The sequence below is a fragment of the Bidens hawaiensis genome, unplaced genomic scaffold, assembly GCF_021521415.1.
Source record: "Bidens hawaiensis isolate Kalapana, Puna unplaced genomic scaffold, B.hawaiensis_p1.1 tig00037999_1, whole genome shotgun sequence".
Taxonomy (NCBI): domain Eukaryota; kingdom Viridiplantae; phylum Streptophyta; class Magnoliopsida; order Asterales; family Asteraceae; genus Bidens; species Bidens hawaiensis.
Genome location: NW_027496641.1, coordinates 24,791 through 40,392, shown reverse-complemented (window position 1 = coordinate 40,392; position 15,602 = coordinate 24,791). Strand labels below are relative to the sequence as shown.

The window sequence follows — 15,602 nt, the reverse complement described above, 5'->3', positions numbered from 1 at the left end:
GATATAGAATCTGATTGTAGGACTTAGTTTTTATAATTTGTATATAGTTTTTTTATACTCATATTGTAATGCATTTAAATTAATTATTAATATATTTTGGTTATCCTGTGTTGATGATGCTGCATGCATGTATTTTATATCAATTATTAATATATTCTAGTAAGCGTATTTAAAGCGTAATAAATATAGTAATAGTATTAAAACAACCAATATTTCTAGTAAGCGTCTTTAAAGCATACTAGATATAGTTTTTTTTATTTTAATTAACTTTAATGTAGGCTATCATTACATAAATATATTTCCAAAATTTTTGACAGGTAGTAGGATAAATGTAATTAATTCCTAAAATTAATTAGCTTGCGAGCATTTCCAAAGCGTGTGGATACTATTTTGACAGGTAGTATGCATTTACTCAACAACCAACTATTTTGACTTTAATGACTGCAATAAAACTTCTGACTGAAATTTATTAAGCTTATATATATGTTATGTGAATTCCAAAACTTGGCCAAGCAAAAAAAATCTAAAGTTTTCATAGATCTTAAACTTCCCAAAGATCTTAAATTTGGATAAAATCCCTTCCAAAACTCGATGCCATCACCAGATCTTAAATTAGGTTACTGGTGATGGCAATGAGTTTGGAAGGGTTTTTTCAAAACTGAATTTTATTTGTTCAAAGGCTTCTTCAAAGTCTAAGACCCACAGATGCTTTGGTCAAAGATCTAAGTATGGAGGGTACAATTTTGGTATGCAAGTTAGTGAAAAGAAGGAATAATGGTCTTTTTTTTATAAAATGAGTTGATAATGTTTTGCAGGAAAACCAGCTGTTGAAAGTAAGTTGAATTAGAAGCAGAAGAACAATATGAACAAATAGAGGTTGTGCAAGAAACAAAACTAGCAGGCGGAGAAATGATGACTGTCATAGCATGGAAATAAAGTGGATTAACTATGACAACATGATGTTGTATTTTATATTTGTTGCTTATTTGGTTTCAGTGTTACACTTGAAGTTTGAATGTGTGTTTTTAGTTAATGTCTGTTTGAACTAAATGACTGAGACTTTAATGAAATAAATTCAACAATCTGGCCTGTATAAGTAGTAATAGTATTAAAAACAATCAATATTTGTTTACCTTGAATTAATAAGTACAAAGTAAAGACCGATGATATCATGTATCACAACTAAATTAAAACATTATTGATATCTAACTAGGCTAACAAACTACTGTATCAAACCAGAACTTATTGCAGTTCAATCTCCATTACGCATGCTGGTTTTCAAACAGCCGTTCTATGCAGGGTTCAATCTCCATTACGAATAGTTGTAGGATTTTCCCCGGGCCTCCAGTAATCATCCGGGGACTCATTTCAAAGCAGTTGATTTGGTTGTACACGTGGCAATCTATTACCCTCACGAGGGAAAGTTACCGTACTAAATTCCTCATTGACCTCGTCATACGAATGTCTATAATTGTTGGGTGGAGTCATGAGGACAACATGCTTTTTTCTATCCAGCTGGTCTTGAACATAAAACACCTGGCGTGCTTGCGAGGCCAATACGAATGGATCATCTTTGTGGCCAAATTTGTTTAGGTCGACCGACGTGTAACGAAGAATATCATGTTTGACATGTTTACGGTCAACCCATCGGCACATGAAGACCGGAATTCTTTTAGTATGATAATCTAGGACCCATATCTCTTGCAAAACCCCAAAATAAAAGTTTTGTCTATAGGTCACCACGTCTTTTTTGATATGCATGTCATCCGCCTCTACTCCAACCCCGCTATTATGGTAAACTCTACCATCACGAGATTTTGTACGGAATGCAAAACCGTTGATGTCGTATGAGTCTTATCTGGATACGTTATGGTGTTCTCCATGTGCAATCCACTTTATGGTTTCCGATATAGAACCTGGGGAGCCCGCTAGCTCTCTTTCAACCTGAATTTCATTACAAGGATTAGATTCACCTACATTGCAGAAACTATAAAAGATTTTTAAAAATTATAGAAGACTTAATAAATTGATCTACCTTGTCGCGTAACCAGTCACCAAACTTTAAAGTATGCTCCTTCTCCAGCAATGCTTGTCGTTTACCAGGCATTTGGTTCTTCAAAGAGGTCTTGTGTTGTCTGCAAGTTGGAGTATAATATATTGTGAATTAATATATATATATATATATATATATATATATATATATATATATATATATATATATATATATATATATATGCTAGTAATACTTACACAATATACGGCGCTATTTCAGGCGTATTCTGCAGCACATAGAAATGTGCTCTCTTGAAGAGATCAGGAGAAACTTCAACTGATTTAGCTCCTGTTACAGGAATTTTCTCCACACTATCATCATGCTTATCATGTGGAATACCAACAGTACTCTTGATGTTTTTTTTGGTATTCGCTGAGAAACTCGATTGTTTCTTCCGCAATGTTCTCCTTAGCAATGCACTCTTCTGGATAAGTTTTGTTTCGCACATGCCCTTTGATAACCTTCATAGATACATCCAATGAAAGCATGGTGGCCCACATAATTTTATCTCTCTGACAAGGTGTACGGTTAAGTGAACCATGGCATCAAAAAATGATGGAGGAAAGTACTTCTCCAGCAGGCACAGTGTAACTATTTGCTCTTCCTACATCTTATCAAGCTCTTCTACAATGATTTCTTTGCTACAAATTGACTTGGAAAAAAAAAACAAAGCCTGATTATAGCATTTCTTATTGTATCTGGCATGATGGGCCGTATTGCAAGGGGCATAAATTGTTGCATAAGCATGTTATAATCATGTGTTAAGGCCTTGTAGCTTCCTTTCTTTAGGATTCACCAAACTAGATAAGTTAGAACAATACCCTATTGGAGCCTTCAGTTTATACAATGTTTCAAGAAACATGTTTTTTTCTTGTGCTGATAATGTGAAGCATGCTGCAGGCAGTTCTTTATTGTTGCCTTTTGCTTTCGGTTGCAACGCCCTTTTATCCCTAAAAACTCCAAATCCTTTCTAGCTGCCAATCCATATTTTGTCCTACCGGGAATGTTCAGCAACGTTCCGACAATACTTTCTGCCACATTCTTTTCAACATGCATCAAATCAATATAGTGTTGGACAGGTAAATACTTCCAATAGCTGAGCCGTTGGTACCATATGTTGAACTTCTTCCAATATGGTTGCGGCGTTGTGTTATCCCCTTTACTCTTACTCCCACTTAGGGATTCAGATCCCTTTCCCCATTCATTGTTAATGTTTTTGACCTCGTCGTATATCTCTTCCCCTGTCATAGGCTCTTTAGCAGTTCTCATCTCTTCTTTTCCATTGAACGTCTTTGTTTGTTTCTGAAAGGGTGGTCATGTGATAAATACCTTCTGTGGTCAGCATAACTCTACTTCTTTGTGTGGTAAAGTCGAACACACTGAGTGTCTCCCCGACACACTACACAACCTTTGAATCCACTGTAAGGGCAACCACATATTTTACCAAGAGCAGGGTAATCATTAATCGTCCATAACACAACTGCACGTAGTGTAAACATTTCTTGTTTATATGCATCATATGTTGGCTCTCCGACCTCAAATAAAGATGCTAGATCGTCAATTAAAGGCTGTAAAAAGACATCAATATTGTTTCCTGGCATTCCGGATATTAATAAGGAAAGCATGATGAACTTTCTTTTCATACACATCCAAGGTGGAAGGTTGTAAATGACTGCTAAAACATGCCAGGCACTATGGTTTCTGTTGCCTTAATGTACGTCGACCCAATCAGTGCAAATCCCTAGACGAAGATTTCTTTGATCGCTTCTGATGGTATCAGAGTACCTGTCATCTATGGGTTTCATGCTGGTGAATCTGATGGGTGGCGTAAAACACCGGGTTTATTGGTACTCGTGGCGTGCCATGTTAAATTCTCTGCTGTGGTATTTGATTGAAAGAGGCGCTTGAATCGTGGAATAATGGGAAAGTACCACAGTACCTTAGCGGGCGTGTTTATGTATGTTTTTTTAGTCTTCTCATCCACCTTCCACCTTGACTTGTTACAAATTGGACATGCTTCCAAATCCTTGTAATCCTTATAGCAAATAATGAAGTCACTGATACACACATGTATCTTTTTGTATCCTGAGCCCATTGCCTTCATCATCCTTTTGCCCTCATACATATTATTTACCATTTTGTTGTCTGCAGGTAGCATCTTTTTCAACAATTTCAGAAGTTCATCAACGAACTTATGAGATACCCCGTGCTTTTTCTTCAAGTTGAGTAGTTGTACTAATGCAGACAACTTGGTGAAGTCAAGACATCCTTTATACATGGGCTTCTCAGCGTCAACAAGTAGTTGTAGAAACTGTTGATACTTCTTGTCGCCTTTGAAATTCTCTTTTGTAGAATTTACCATTTCTACAGTTTCACAGGCATCTGTTGGAATGTTGGTGTCAACAAACCCAGTATTATTATCATAATTAGTTGGAATGAAAGTGCAGGCAAACCCAATATTAATAACATTAGTTGGAATGTTGGTGTCGACATCTCCATGTTTTATCCAATTAGTATAATTCTTATCAATTCCAAACATGTACAAGTCATGTTCTACATCGTCTAAGCTAAGAGATACGTGGTTCACACACCGAACACATGGACATGAAGTAGAAATTGGTGGTGATGTATCCTTGCAATTACGAACTGCAAAATCTAGAAATGCCTTAACACCATCTTTATATGCTTTACTGCACCTGTCGCCTACTGACATCCAAGACTTATCCATCTTCCAAGAACTTTTTATTAACTATGTCATCAATGATATATATATATATATATATATATATATACTAGTTAACGTCAATAAATGTAACTGACATTTTTTTATGTATGACACTAAAAGCAAAAATATTTGGTACTCACCTGAGATTAATGAAGTTGTTTGGTAGGATTGAGATTGATAAGAGTTCAATAAATACACTAGCAGATAATTTATTAGGGTTTGGTGAGATTGTGAGATTTTATTTGGTCAATAATTGATTTGGGAGTCTTCCATAAGATGATAACTCGATTAATTGGCGGGTAAAAATGAAAATTTTAAACATTGAAATTTCGTTATATAAATATTAAAAGAGGTTCTACTATGTTCTCAGGGTGTAGCTCAAACGGTTGAGGCGCTTGTGATTAAACATAGATTGTAAATATCGCGAGTTCGAAACTCAGGAGGAACATATTTTTATTTAATATTTATAGTAACCTCTTTTTAATGAAATAAATACACTATGTACGGTCAAATATCTCAATTTAAAAATACTCAAACAAAACTACTCATTAAAAGCCTTTAAATCCGTTCAGAAACATAAAAATACATCATAATAGCTGGTCTAAAATCATAAAAAAGTTTCTTAGCTTTTTACACAGATTACAAAACTAATTAAAAGCCCTAAAAACAACAAGAAGCAAATAAAATACAATTTCCCTTTTTTTCTGATTCAATCCGTGAAGCTACACTCCTTGCAAGTTGATCCTCTAACGACTTATTTGCCCTTATCAAGATAGGAAATATGTCTGTAGATCTTATGCACACATCAGAGCTTGTGGACGAAACACAATCAGACCATATAAAGAAATCACATTTTTTTGCCCTAAGTTAAAAAATATAGAGTTTAGGGTCAACAATCAAGATAAAGACGGGATGAATTCCAATTTTATTTGCAATTTCACTAACTCAAGATGCACAATTGTAGAACCTCCGACCTTGAATTTTGGTGGTCCTTGATGTTCTTAGAATGGCTTCTTGACCACAAAAACAATAAACCTGAGATCGATTGCTTCTGTTACCGGATGTTGTGGTCCGCGATGAGATTTCTTCCATGGATGTTGTAGTTTTTTAAGTGTTTTATTTTAGTGTTTATGAGGGTGAAAAAGGAGTTTTTATTGAAAACAAAACTAGATATATATATATATATATATATATATATATATATATATATATATATATATATATATATATAGGAGGGTTTAGAAAGGAGTTGTTGTACATAAGCGTGTAACTAGCCTATCAGAATATTTATATATGTTTTTGTACATAATCGTGTTACAAGCGTAATAGACTCGTTTGAACAAAAATATAACATATTTTAACCTAATCGTTTACAAAGTGTTTTTTGTTTTATTTTTAGATTTAACAAAGTGTTGTTTACGATTTAATAAGCGTATCACAAGCGTTTTTAACAAAGTGTTTTTTGTTTATACGATTTGTTTTAAGATACTCCATAATTACCATTCATTAAAGTTTTCATACAAAAGGCACCATTACAATACATCCCACGAAACAATAGAAGAGAGAACAAAAGAAAAGTGAATAACGAAATAGATGTTACAAGAAACTAAAAAAGTAAAGAATTTAAAAACTAACCAACCAACATTCAAAACAATAAACTAAAAAATGTATCAATAGAACCATCTAGACATGAAAATAAACCATACAAATATTTCCCAAAGTCACCAAATCAAAAATTTTCCACAAATCACCAAACACAAAGCGCATTCTTGCACTAATCAACTTTTGAAACTAACAAAGTACCTTCATTGATGTCATATTCAAATCTGCACTTATCACCAATCTGTAATTCATTTTCCTCCTTGAAATTATTCAATTTTGGTAAATAATATCTGAATTTCAGATTCGACACTTCACCATGAAGTTTCATTTTTTTACGACCTTCGGGATTGACCAAAGTGATTAGCATTCCATCATAAGCATCAATCTTGGTAGCAATGTGACACGGAAGACGCTGTGAAAAGAAAATTTCAAATATATGATAAAGTTAAGATGATATTGTTAAAATTTAAACGAATATACTTGTAAATAAAAAAGAAATTTAAAAATTCAATCTACCAATTTCTTGGTGACGTTCATGTGGAAGACGATTTTAGAGTCATCATTTTGCTCATCAAGATGAATTGGGTTTTGGGAGGAACTACCTTGATTGCTTAATTGATAGTTGAGAAACAGCTGATTTGGGCCAGAAAGGATAAATTCTATGTCATCTTCATGAAAGACATTAACATGAAATGTAATATCTGATATGATTTCAAACACAACAAACGAACCACCTTTCAAGTTGGTTTGTTTAAAAACCTCAATCCATCCATCCTCTAGCCTACAACCCATTCCATCCCAAAGACATGAAACTTTAAACATATATATATCTGGAGCAATAAGCTCGAAAAGCGAATTCATGTAATTTTCACCAAATTCTTGAACCACATACCACTCAGGAAAATCCTGTTAAACATGTTAAATAATAGACATTTGAATTTGGAGACAATCATTAAAAACAAAAATTAAAACTTACCAAGTAATGGACGTGTTGGTTTCTGACTGGAATACATAACATAGTACCGGATTGATAATTAACGTTTCTTTTGAAAGTAAACATCTTCAACATAGATGTTGACTTAAGCTCAAAAACAACATATGTTCAAGCTTCTATACAACATTCTCTGATTAATTCAGTCCAACCGGTTCCAAAATAAAAGTCATCAAGTACTTTGATTATAACTACAGAAAATGTTCTACCACTTTGATAACAAATCAAACAACAGCCGGTATTCGATTTAATGTTAGCAAACATTGATTGAACAGCTTTAGGAATGAGCTATAAGTACACAAAAAATGTTCTTAGAATGTATATGTTGCAAAACTATAAAATATTTCATAACAAAAATTTGCTGATAACATTAACATACCATCCTACTCATGGAATCGCTGTCGATATCTAGCAAGAACTTAACTCCAATATTGAGACGTGGCATTTTTACAGACGAGTCTTTATGTTCAGAACAAATTAGCCAGGGTAAGCGATGTCTACGAATATCATTGACTACATAAATCACAGTAAATAAAAATTACAAATACGGGTTTAGAAATTGCATTAAATTCTTACCAGAAAGCGAAGTTAGAAAGTTAGAACTCAATTTAGGGTTATGAAGTTAGGAAAGGGTTTTATCAATGGTTTGAAATTGTAAGATTGAGATTCGTTTGAATTTTTATTTTATTTTTCTATTTTTTTCTACACATTTAATTATATATATATATATATATATATATATATAGATAAAGGATCCAATACAAAAATTGGCTATCGTACATTACGTACACGAAGCTTCCTATCGTTGATTTCCAATTTCATTAATTTGATCGCGTAAGTTAACAGAAGGGTGTTTTTGTCTTTTTACATTACTTATAAAAGATAATCGCGCCTGTATAATAAACGGTTTTTGCATATGCCCTGTTTTATTGAATTTTATCGTTGTATCCAAAAACTACTTAACAATTGGCGAGTTGTTGTTCGATTAGCATTGACGGTGTTCGTTGATTTTTAGCGTCATGTATTACGATCATCAAAGTAAGTAATTGTAGGTTTAGATCTAATAAATTGTTATTTATTTAGCTGTATACTGTAGGTTTAATTGACGGATAAATTAATTTTTTTGATTTTTAGGTTTTTTGTCTGTTGAATTTTTATGATCGATAGTGTGTTTAATAATTTTGTGAACTAATTGTGATTCAGTTAGACTTCAAATTATGTGTTTTAATAGAAAATCGTGGATAGGATTGTTGATTTTCTATTTAGAACGTATAATTGGACTTCAAATTTGAGGATTCATGCTAATTGAGGATCATTAAAGAAAATTGGACTAGCAAATCGTGGATAATTGGACTTCAAATTTAACTAGTTAGTATCGTTAAAGAAAATTAGCAGCGAGAATCATAAAGTTAATTGAGGATTCATGTGGAAGAACAACTTTGCATTAATTATAATCGAAAGAAAATTGAACGTGTTAGAACGTATAATTGGTTAGTAATTGTGATTCGGTTAGAACATATTATAACCTATTAGAACGCATTAATTTATTTTTGATGTTTGATTATATTTTAAATTATATTTATTTACTGTGTATTTTCTAAACTGTAATTAGTTGTTTTTTAGGCGAATTTTTTTGACTTAAATTGCTTTTTGTTTATCAGATCCTTCATCAGATGTTTTTATACGGCAAGTTAATGCATCTTGTAAACCTGTAAAAGGAATGATTTTTGAATCTGTTGATCATGCATATGATTTCTATTGTGAATATGGAAAGAAAGCTGGTTTTTGTGTTCGTAAAGGAGGTTCATATATGAATGACGGTTTATTAAAGTCTAAACATTTTACTTGTTCCAAAGAAGGTCATAAACCTGCAAACAATTATGATTCTATGGCTGAAAAATATGGTTCCAATAGACTGTATTATAAAAGAAGGAAGAGAACAACAATTCAGTGTGGTTGTCGAGCTCAAATTTTTCTAAATCTGATGACGGTTTGAGGTTTGAAATAAATGATTTTGTCGAAGGACATAATCATTAACTGGTGGATGCAAAAGATATGCATTTTGTTCAATCAAATAGGAAGTTGACTCATGTATAACAAGAAATTATATATGAGTTGTCAACATTGAATTTGGGCCCTGTTAAGGCGTTTAAAATTATGAGGACAAAGTATGGAGGATTTGAGGAAGTTGGGGCTACAAAAGACGATTGTAAGAATTTCAAACAGAGTTTAACTTGGTATATTGGGGAGTATGATGCGGAAATGGTTGTACAAAGATTAAGTGGGAAGAAAAACTGTTGTGATGGTTATTCGTTTGAGTATACTGTTAATTCTAATGGTGAATTAGATCGTTTATTTTGGGCGGATGAAATTTCAAAGAAAAATTATTTGGCTTTTGGAGATATTATTTCATTTGATGCAACATTTAAGACCAACAAGTATGTCAATTTAATACATTTGTTTTTTAATTTTTTATTTTTTTACATATTTTCTTTTAATTTGTTTTTTCTAATAATTTTGTTTTTTACAGGTACAATATGGTTTTTGTACCATTTACTGCCATTGATAATCACTGTCATAATGTTATAGTTGGTGCTGCGTTATTAGCATCTGAATCTATTGAATCTTATTCATGGCTTTTGAAAGTTTTTCTTGATTCTTTTGGTATTTCCTCAAAGGTGGTTGTTACTGATCAAAATCCAACAATGAAGCAAACAATCTCATTAGTTTTACCAAACTCGAGACATCGGTTATGTATGTGGCACATTATGAAAAAACTTGCTGATAAGGTAACTTTTTAATGTATTCAATGTACTATGCATATGTTTCAGAACATATTAGAATGTCTAAACATATTAGTATTCATCATTGTTTGATAGCTGCATATTTTTTAAATGTGTTAGAACGTTTTAGAACGTATAAACAAATTACTGTTTTAGTATATTTAGGTCATATTTTGTATTAGTGTTAGAACGTTTGTGAACGTGTATAACAAACTAGCATGCATCAGTGTGTTTTATGTGTGTATTTTTAACGTATAAAAACATATTTTTTGTTACATCAGGTTGGTGCCACCCTTTGTAACAATGAAGAATTTAAACGTAAAATATGTGACATTGTTTGGACGGATGCAATTTCTCAATCCGAATTCGAAATGCAATGGGAACTTATAATGAAAGAATATGATCTTGAAACAAATAAATGGTTGTGTGACATGTTTGAAATGAGATATGATTGGATTCCTGCTTATTACATGGATGAGCCGTTGTCTGGTCTTATGAGAACTACATCGAGATCAGAAAGTGAAAATCATTTTTTTTGTCAACTTTCTAACTCACAGTTATCGCTAGTTGAGTTCTTTAGTCATTTTGATCATTGTATGGATATACAAAGGCACAATGGTAGGAAAAATGATCATGATACAAGGTACACACATACATATCCGGTTAGCGAAAACCCTTTTGAGAAGGAAGCATAACTGATGTATACAAAGGCTATTTTTAATGATTTCCAAGATGAAATATATCATATTAGGAGCGGTGTAGCATGTTTGAAATCAACTGCAGAAGAAGATTTTTTGAGGTTTTCAGTATTTGACTTTAATGCATACGTTCCTGGCAGTTTGGAGGTATGAATTAGTTATAGATTCTATTTTTTTCCGCCTGAACGTTTTAGAACGTATTAAAACATTTTTTAAAGTTTATTTTATTTTTTGACAGAATATTTTAATATATTTTTGTGTGTCAGGTTTTGTTTAAGAAGGAAGGCGAGGAAGGAATTGATTCTACTATTTCATGCGGATGCAAAAGATTTGAACATTACGGGTTATTGTGTCGTCACAGCCTTTATATTTTAAATTTGTTTAGAGTTACAAGATTTCCAAAGAAATACATGGTTGATCGTTGGAAGAGAGATGCTGGTGTTAATCCTAGAACTGCTCCAATTTCAACTTTTGGTAATGACAAAAATTTAAAACTCAAAGAGATCTTAAGGGAAATAACATTGGCCGGTGAGTATCTCATAAATAGCTATGCAACTGATGTTGATGAACTTGCTAAAGTCAGGGATCAAATGAACATTATGATCAAACAAGCTGATGAGACAAGATACAAAAGAACTCATTTATCAAAAAGGGATAGGTTTGCTGCTATTCTAGGGTATGATCAACCATCAGAGGTGACTGTCCGTGTGTAACACCCCGTAACCGCAGCGAAAACGTAAACGGGGCGCAACAGACACCTCTGATATCAACCACGTTGTTTATAAAGAAAACTGAATACATTAATATACTTCAAATTACATTATCTCTTATTTCATTACCGTCTAGGTGATACACACATCATACAATACGATACATAATTCTATTTATTATAATGTATCCTAACATCCCGCACGCAAATCTTACACACATCAAGCACTTAGCACGTAAGCAATCACTTCATCTTAATTGTACCTGAAAAGCATGTGAGAAAACGGGTCAACTACGAATAGTTGGTGAGTTTCACAATTCGAGTAAACCATGATAAATCATTATCAAAATATAATATTATCGATGTAATTATGCTGAGCCCACAATTGAAACCTCTGTTAAACCAGTACTGTACTTGTTCCGGGGGCAATGTTAACCCAGAAACACTTCTAGGGACATCTGGGGACACTGTTAACCCAGTACTGTACCCATTCCGGGGGCAATGTTAACCCAGAAACACTTCTAGGGACATCTGGGGACACTGTTAACCCAGTACTGTACCCATTCCGTACGATTCCCGTACAATCAAATATTTATAAATACACGCAAATCCATGCGTTCAGTATGTACTTAAACATTTTAATAGTAACATGCTTTCCGCCCCGAGAAAATATTTAAAAACAATTTAGAAAAGGGGCTCGTGAAACTCACCTTAGCACATGCAAGCAGGTAACAACAATCATTATCAGTTAACACGTCCAATCTGTAATATGATCCCTACGATCGTTATTATACAATTATTGTTTATATAATCTTTAACCGTGTTAACCGGTACATCTGGGGACACTGTTAACCCAGTACTGTACCCATTCCGAGGGCAATGTTAACCCAGAAACACTTCTCCGGACTCAGATTGTGATATCGTTTAGAGTTCACTAGTCAAATTTCTATTAGTCGTTTTTCCCGTTTTGCGTGCCTAGCACGATTATCCGTTTTTACGTTTCTAAAATGAGTTTGGTCACACACGACCCGAAAATAGTGGTTGACTGATAGATTAATTAAAGTTGTGAAATTAGAGCTCCGTTTAGACGCCCCGTTTGGCCGCGGGACCCGTTTCCGTCTTTAGCGCACCGGAAACTGTTAAATCGGGTCAAATTACTCAAATCATCCGAATTATTTTCGGATGATTCATTTTTACTTGTTTAACTCAATTATATGAAAATAGTTCATTTTTAGGGTTTTTATACACCAGTCAGTTCGTTTAGGCGAACTTTACCGGTTTACGCGTTTTAAACCTTAAAAGTTTGTTTTTGCACAAATAATTATCCGTTTAATCTCGGATCTTGAAATTTTACACAAATCACTTTTTGCCAGTGGGGAATTTTATAAAAATATTTCCAGAATTAATTTTTGTATTTAATATTTATTTATCTATTTTTAACACCATTTAAACACTAAATATGTCGTAAATACCAAACGACCTTAGAAAAATCCCAAATTTTTCCTGGATGTCCCCTGCCATCCACATAGTCCCCTGTAATTTTTCCAGAACCAAAATCTTTTTTTACATGCCATTTTCACCAAAACCGAGCCAGAAAACCCTAGAACTCGTTTAACCGAAAAGCCTACTTAGACTTCTCCAACTGATCTAAAATTTTGTTTGTGACTTATGCATTTTATTAAAAGCTTATCTGGAATTTTCCAGAATTTTTCATGATATTTAACTATTTTTCACCATTTTTAGCCAAAACCGAGCATTAAATTCACCAAATATTCATCCTTAGTCCAAAAATTACCAAAATTTCACAGAACTCTTATTTTCATGTGTAGAACATCCATGTAAAATTTCATGTCCCAACTCTAAACCATCCACAATCTGTCTAAAATTCCATAACCGAACATAAACCGAATATACCTTTTGTTTTCCGCCACTACAAGCTACAAACTCGTTTTTCCGCCTTATCTACCACTAAATACAGAACCTACAACCAACATACCACAATACCAAGCAAGTTACACTCACAATCAAGCCTCTTACACTATAGTTTCGGTTATTGTTTCAAAACTAAAGTTTAAACCGTAAAGATTCGTTTTTTTTGTTCGTTTAACTCCTGTCTTGGACCAAGATCCCTTGTATAACCCGTATACATCACTTGATCATGCAAGAATCGGTTTTCATCTTTGAAACCTCATTTTCTTGCAAATAAACTCAAGAAACGAAGATGGAAACGTGATTAACTCGATTCTTTACCTTGTTTTCTTGCTACAAAATCTCGGTTTTAGATGATCTTGTGGAGAGGAAAGGAAGAATCATGCTTTGGTTGTTATAAAAAAAATGAGGCAATGGGGAATAATCCCCCTAGGTCCGATCGGAATGTATGAGGGGTTGGGTGGGACCCACCTCTCCATTTCTAGCCACATATTTGGATTACTGAAATCTGGATAATGTTTTGGATAATCTGGTTCAGTTCGTTTTTCGGTTAAATGTTTAATTTAACTTAAAACGAGGCTAAAATGGTCGTTTTTCGGCTAAAAAATGAAATTTATATAAAACTGATTTAAAAACTTTATAAACTTAAACCATGACATTTATTAACTTAAAACATCATATTATTAATAATTGTGCATCTTTTTCGGCTTGATCGATCGTCTCTTGCTTGGTTTGGTATTAAAGGTTTCGTTTAATGTACCGGCGTACCATTAAATCGAAATTCTTTTTCTGTGCCGTACTTTACTTATCCTGAAGCATTAATGCTTCGTAAAATCACTAAATATTATAGATATCATCTATAATTGAACCCTTGATTCGTTCGGGTTTCAATAACTATCGATCGATTAATCGCATATTCAATAAGATGAATTATATATTCACGTACAATCAATACATTGAACCATGTATTCTCGTATAATTACTATGGTAATTCATGTACCCGACATTAAACATAACGTAACTACTGTCTACCGGTTAGGGTATACCTGGCTTAGTCAGAATCGTTACATTCTCCCCCCGTTAAGAAATTTCGTCCTCGAAATTTTATACGCCCCCTATCCCCTTCCGAGAGAAAGGTGGGGGTTTTTCCTTCAGAATTCACCCTCGTGTTACCAGGTACAATCTGGTCCTCGCTGTGAATTCCACTTAATCTTAATCAATAAAGCTTGGTATGTCCAAACTGTTTAGTTTTCCCGTCTACTATCTCTACGAAATTATTTATGATATCAAGCATGTCTTCTATGAGTACCTCCATTACTGGTACTTTCGTTGCCTCATCGCTTAGGTACTTTTCAATCCGTATACATGGCAAAGCATCAAGTATAGTACTTAGCCCCTGGAGTACTTTAATCGATAAACTAAATGACCAATCATGGAGATAGTCTCATGAGGTCCAATATATTAAGGAGCTATTTTCGGTTTTGCCAAACCTCATATCACCTCGCTAAGGTGATGCCTTAAAAATACATTGTCACCTCTTTCCAGTGATAATGGTTTCCTTTGAATGTTGGCATAAATCCTTTGCCAATCTCGTGCTGCTTTCAACTTATCTTAAATATTATAAATCCGATTGGTTGTTTCTCGAATCGATTCAAATCTTATGGCTTGATTGACGCCGATTTTCAATTTAACAATTTGGTGATAATTACTTCACCCATAGAAAGCTTCGAGCTCTCGATGCATCCTTCCCCGCCTTCCAATAATGGAAGTAGGATGACTATTTCGATCTGAGATAATTGAAAATGGTACTCCACGACGAGATACCATTTCACCATCATGAATTTGGGCGAGAATTCATTGTGGTAATCGTCATAGATTGGGATGAAATGCGAGGATTGGTTAATCGATCCGCGATTACCCAAATTGCATCATGTCTTTAATATATCTTGGGAATTTGCGTCCCGAAATCCATTGTAATTTATTCCCACTATCATTGGCGAATTTTCTGTCGTTGTGGCTTTCCTTAGGGTTTTCGGTGTGCAGCCTTATCTCTTTGTTGGTGCATTTTGTGACCGTCGCTATGCAATTCTGACCAGCGGAACGCCACAGGCG

At 33.7% G+C, this 15,602-nt stretch overlaps 1 protein-coding gene across 1 annotated transcript; it reads left to right on the top strand.

Moving 5' to 3' along the window:
* Positions 1 to 9,528: 9,528 nt before the first annotated feature.
* Positions 9,529 to 11,565, top strand: LOC143589881 (protein FAR1-RELATED SEQUENCE 5-like). The gene is made up of 6 exons (XM_077070514.1): positions 9,529 to 9,809; positions 9,902 to 10,160; positions 10,436 to 10,643; positions 10,722 to 10,797; positions 10,906 to 10,999; positions 11,119 to 11,565. The coding sequence occupies exons 1-6, from the start codon at positions 9,529 to 9,531 to the stop codon at positions 11,563 to 11,565; spliced, it is 1,365 nt and encodes a 454-aa protein (XP_076926629.1).
* Positions 11,566 to 15,602: the final 4,037 nt, after the last annotated feature.

Coding starts and splice junctions, on each gene's coding strand:
- LOC143589881 (XM_077070514.1), top strand. CDS start 9,529: ATGAGGACAAAGTATGGAGGATTTGAGGAAGTTGGGGCTACAAAAGAC. Junction 9,810..9,901: donor GCAACATTTAAGACCAACAA/GTATGTCAATTT, acceptor TGTTTTTTACAG/GTACAATATGGTTTTTGTAC. Junction 10,644..10,721: donor CATGGATGAGCCGTTGTCTG/GTCTTATGAGAA, acceptor AGTTATCGCTAG/TTGAGTTCTTTAGTCATTTT.